This window comes from Alligator sinensis, unplaced genomic scaffold (genome assembly GCF_000455745.1).
Source record: "Alligator sinensis unplaced genomic scaffold, ASM45574v1 scaffold824_1, whole genome shotgun sequence".
Lineage (NCBI taxonomy): Eukaryota > Metazoa > Chordata > Crocodylia > Alligatoridae > Alligator > Alligator sinensis.
In genome coordinates, this window is record NW_005842463.1 from 836,067 (window position 1) to 841,705 (window position 5,639).

The 5,639-nt window shown below is 47.0% G+C and overlaps 1 protein-coding gene across 2 annotated transcripts in view; it reads right to left on the minus strand.

Annotated features, from left to right (window-relative positions):
* The window catches only part of MED23 (mediator complex subunit 23), a 54,038-nt gene extending 49,590 nt beyond the window's left edge, over nt 1-4,448 (minus strand). For both annotated transcript variants that reach the window (XM_025212442.1, XM_025212441.1), the window contains exons 1-2: nt 4,357-4,448; nt 4,171-4,258 (exon numbers count right to left, since the gene is read on the minus strand). In XM_025212442.1, coding sequence (XP_025068227.1) covers nt 4,171-4,257 — 87 coding nt within the window. In that variant the 5' untranslated portion in view covers nt 4,258; nt 4,357-4,448. The remainder of the gene's footprint in view (nt 1-4,170; nt 4,259-4,356) is intronic.
* Nucleotides 4,449-5,639: the final 1,191 nt, after the last annotated feature.

Here is a 5,639-nt window from a genome sequence, read left to right on the forward strand (position 1 = left end):
GCGCCGTTCCTCCCCTACACCACAGCCCAAGCCTCGCAGATGGCATCCAGATGACACATTGCTCCTGGTCTACAGCCGGACCAAACTTAGGCCTCATTGTCAGGCCTCAGTCCCATACAGAGTCATACTGCCCTCCTCTCACTAGGGCCTCACACACTCCACCCCCTCTCACAGTGTCTCTATCACGCATTGACAACTCATACTGCCTTACCCCCTCTTGAAGCGGGCCCCTTAGGCCATAGGCCTTACCTAGTTCGTACCTTGGGTGGCAGACGTACCATCTTTTGGGCCTCTCCCACAACCCTCGCTGGGGTAGTGGCCAGCCAATTACCCGACTGGGTCTAAGCTTGCCTTGGCCCCTTCCCGAGGCAACTCTGTACACTCCAACATACTTGGCTCCCAGCCCTCTGGTTCTTCTCCTCTATTGGGGTCCCTCCTCTCTGCCCCCTTTCTAGGGCCATCCCTCACCGGGTGTTTTTAACTCACACCACAACTGGTGTTCCAGGGGCTCACAGAGACTCTCACCCCCACCCCCGGAGCAGCAGCAGGTCATTATGCAACCCACACTCGGCCTCCTAGCGGTGGAGGACTTACCGGGGTCAGGACTTGCACCTACCTCTCAGACTGAGCCTCCTTACTCGGCCTCTGGCCCAAACTACAGCCTCAAGCATCTGAAGACATACCATGGCCTACTCCCTTCACATGGGGCCACCCCCTCACTGGGGCTCCTCATCTCTGCACCCCCCACTGGGGCTCCACACCACTCCCCATTTGGGGCCACGGGACTTCCCTCCCTGGTGGGCTCAGGTGGCTGTACCCGTGCCTGGCCCCAACTACCTTTCCTCAAGGTCCTACACCCCACAGGGCTCAAGTGGCTTCAGCTGTGCCTGGCCCCAACTCTTCCTCCTCAGGATCTTGCACCCCACAAGGCTCAGGTGGCTGCAGCCGTACCTGGCTCCAGCTCTCACTCCTTGGGGTCTTGCAACCCACAGGGCTCAGGTGGCTGCAGCCGCGCCTGGCCCCACTCCCTCCGATATTACGTAACACACCCGAAGGTGAGGGCTAGGGTTAAGGCGCTTCTACCTGCCTTTCACCAGGGTGATAACTGGCCTAGCATTTCCTGGAGACTCCCGTGCCACTGAGAGCCCCACCAGGCCACCCACTCCCGACAGGTTGCAGTTTTAGGTCATGCCCAGGACCAGGAGCCTCCTAGCCATCCCCTACAGCTCCTGCCCTTACTTCTGCCCTTACTTCCAGTTTATTACATAGAGCCTTGCAGCCAGGTGATGTTACCGCTTGGCCTGCCAGAAGCGAACTGCCCTGATTATATAGGCAGCCAGAGATGGCCGCCATAATCAAGCACCTGCTGGCTGCTTGGCTCCATTCTTTAAGTGGCAGGCACCACCAGTGCCCTGCCACACACCTTCCCCCTTAAAATAGTTCCTGGGGGAGGTTTCCCCTGCTGCTCCTCCAAAGCAGGCTCCCCTCAGAGCCTGTGAGAGCCCTCAAGTGGAGAGCACCCCCAAAGGTGCTCCGCCACACAAAGTAAGGGTAATAATTGTTAAGGGTAAAGCTAAGTAAGTTTAGGAAGAGCCACGGGACTCTTCAGCCTGGAAAAGCACAGGCTCAGGGGGGACCTGGTGGCTGCTTATAAGTACATAAGGGGTGTACATCAGGATCTGGGAGAACGTCTGTTCACCAGAGCGCCCCAAGGAAAAACAAGGACCAATGGTCATAAAGTACCCCAAAACCATTTTAGGCAGGACATAAGAAAAAATGTGTTTACTGTCTGAGCCCCCAAGACCTGGAATAGACTCCCTCCAGAACTGGTGCAGGCACCTACTCTGGGCTCATTCAAGAAACGTTTGGATGCTTATATTGTTGGGATCCTTTGATCCTAGCTGACATCCTGCCCCTGGGGCAGGAACTGATGATCTTCAAGGTCCCTTCCAGCCCTAACATCTATGAAATACAGTCTAGATAAAAGTACTTAAGATGGATATATCACTGGTTGGATCACTGTGCTTAAAAAGCAGTCATCAGTAGCTCAACTGGGTTCCTTGAGGGTCTGCGTTGGGTCCAGTGTTGTTTACTATCTTCATTAATGATTCAGAGACTGGGACTGAGTACACGGTTAGCAATTTACAGATGATGCCAAGGTGAGTGGAGTTACCGATACGCTGGAGAACAAAATTAAGATTCAGAGTGACCCTAATAAACTGTAGGAATGGCCCAATATTAACCAAATAAAATTCAATAAGGACAAGTGCAAAGTCCAACATTCAAGATGGAACAGTTACACGCACAGATACAGACTACATAATAACTGCCTCAGCTACAGAACTGTAGGAAGGACCTGAGGGAACACAAGCTGGGTATAAGTCAACTGTGAGCTCTTGTTGCACGGGGGGCAGGGGGGGCAGGGGAGAAAAAAAAAAAAATCAACAGCATGCCGAGCTGTATTAAGAGATGCATCACTTGCATATTCAGATCCAGCCAACATCATCTATGCCTTCATAACTTCAAGGTTAGACTACTGAAATATGGTTTATATGGGACTCCCCTTGATGGTCCAGAACAGGGATGGGCAATTATTTTGGGCAGAGGGCCGCTTACTGAGTTTCGGCAAGCCATCGAGGGCCGCATGACAGGCAGCCCAGGGCAGATTAATGTAAATTTTCTAAATCTTTTAGGGCCCCCCAGGCCGCATTTTGCCCACCCCCGATCCAGAAGCTGCAGGTGGTGCAGAACACAGCAGTGTGGCTTCTGATGGAGTTTAGTTACAAGAAGCATACACCTGCAGTGTCTGCATTGGCTCCTAATAGCTTTCTAGGTAAAATTCAAGGTCCTGATTTTGAAGTATAACCCCCTGAATGGTCTGGGCCCTAAGTACCTAAGGGATCATCTTCTACCTTATTCTGCCCCATTGCAATCCATAAGGTCAGCCAAGAACAAACTCCTGAAAGTAGTATCAATGTGCCAAGTCTGCTTGGTAAAAACATGGAAAGTGGCTCTCAGAAGTTGCTGCTCAGCTTTGGAACTCCTGACCTTTTGAGACCTACCAGAGCTAAGCCTCAACAGCTGTACTTTAAGACTTTCTTATTTGGGCAGGAATTTAGCAAATAAAGTTAGGCTGGGATACTGCTCAGGGGGGGCTCTATTTTTTGTTAGCAGTCTACTTGCTTTTTAAGTTGCTTTATTTTCCTGTTTGCTCTCCTGTTTTGTAAGTTATTTTGGCCTTTTGGTTGTAAGCAACTCTGAGGCTCTGTTAAGAAATGCAGCATGTAAACTGAACAGATATACAAATCAATAAAGAAAATAAATAAATAAAAATAAATAAATAAATAAATAGTCTCTCTCAGGGGTCAGGAATAAGAGAAAGAAACATTTAATACAGTCCATTAACCAACAATTCAAAGCAGAAAAGGGAAATTTAGGGTGGAGATTAGAAAGAACTTTCTCACTTTGAAGGTATTTAGGTAATGGAACAGACTATGTAGAGTGGTTATGGAACCTCCATCCTTGGAAGTTTTTAAGAACATCTTGGACAAACAGTTGGCTAGGATGGTTTAAAAAAGAATCACCCTGCCTGAGGAAGGGGTTGGATTAGATCAGCAGTCTCCAACCTTTGTAAGTAGGAGATCACCTCTGGCATTTAAAACCAACCCAAGATCTACTGTGCCCCGCCACCAACCACTCCATCCCACCCCCCCACAGGTAAGTCTGTGGGGAGGGATGGAGGGGGCAAATTCTTTTACCTATTTCAAAACGTGGCTGATTCACACAATCATTAACATTTCCTTATAAATCTTTTTGGTGAAATCTCTCTCTCCCCTCATTCAAGCCTTTTGTACATCCACTCTTAAAAAAAATGTCCAAGATACTATGGCAGTGACCAATTGTTTTTCACTACTCTATTTATAATCAAAGTTATTCTTTTCTACTGCTTTGTGTTGTATACCAGCCTTCACCAAGAAACCATGTCATTATATTGATGCTAATTCTCTCCTTCTCCAGCAAAACTCTCCTCACCTACCTCATGGTGCCACATCTGGAATTAAAGTGCAGATGGTTTGCCCCAGGGAATATAGCTATTATACTAGTGATTGTTGTTAAAAATAACTATATGTAAGCAAAAGTAACTATATAAACAACAAAGAAAATGCTCACCTGAGAAAGACTGCTCCAGAACTGTCTAAAAGCACCCAAGCAGCTGATCAATTTGGTTCTTTCATCTTCAGGAGTGTCCATAAACATTCTGTTGCAGATAAGAACAACAGTTGGCTGAGATATATTCTTGACAGGTAGCACAATACAAACAAAATATATGTACAAATAAACTGGCATGCGACTCACCCAGGGAAAGCTTCCTCTATGATCTCTGTTTTCTGTAAGAAAAAGATGCATTGGGTTTTAACTTTTGGTGATCCACAGTAAACTGTATTGTGCAAATGATCCAAATGATGGAACTATCAAGATGAGGTAGTCAGTAAGAAACCAGATCAACAGAGGATTGCATGAATGGTCTTTCTAGTCTGACATCCTGTCTGTGAGAAGGGACCAGAGTCAGGTTCTTCAGAAGAAGGCATGTCCCACTCTACACATGTGTGTGACATGCTTATGTGACACACTGACAGACATGCATGCCAAGTTGCATGGAAGGAGTTTCCTTCTAAATCCTAGTGGTTGACTTCAGTCCGGAAGAAGTTCTTAATAGGAATGTGAAAGGTTAAACAATTAATTGTTTAACAAGTAAGTACAGTGATGACTGATTAGTTTACCAGTTATTGTTTAGCATGGTGAAGGGCACAGTGCTACAGTGTCCCAGCACAGGCAGATAAGAGGCAGGGTGGGACAGGAGAGGAGAGGGGGAGAAGCCAGGGAGGACTAATACCCATAGTTTATGAGTTTAAAGAGGAAAACAGGGAGCAGATTAATGACTTGTCAAATACAAAATTAGCTGCTTGTTCACAGGTGCTCTCTCCCTCCCAGCAGGGGCTTCAGGTGGGCTTTGTCTGGTTAGACTTGCCACTGCTGCACCTCACCTCTTTCCCCTCTCCCCCGGACCTCCCCAAAAGGGCTCCTGAAGCAGTTCCCAGCAGCAGCTGTGTCTAAACTTCTGTTACTGGTTAACTGTTTAACCAATATAATTAGAGAAGGTTAAACGGATAATTTTTAAAACAATATTTACATCACCCATACCCACATCCACCCCTATAATTTGGAAACAGGCACTTCGGCCCTGCCCTGCTCCACTCCTTTATCCTGAGCTCTCCCAGCCTCCTTTCCCTTCACCCCATTAAGTTCTATGGCTGCAGGGAAGAACCTGCGCTCAGGGAAGAATCCAAACTGGCTGCATACAAAAGTTTCTCCCCTACTGACCATTTGCTGTGACTGCAGGCATCTCCGATGCAAACAGCACAATGCCGGAAGAGTTGGCCTGCTACCTATTTAGCATGAATGCATTTTAAAAACTGATTTTGTCTTGAATAGTGTATGCATTTTATTGTTGATTTTTTTTCTTTTTTTTTTTTTTTGTAATTATTCGGACTGGCCCTGAGGTTTCCAAGATAAAAGCCAAGAAAAAAAAAAGAACTGTTTAGTCTTGAATATCATTCATATTTACGCTGGCTTAATAC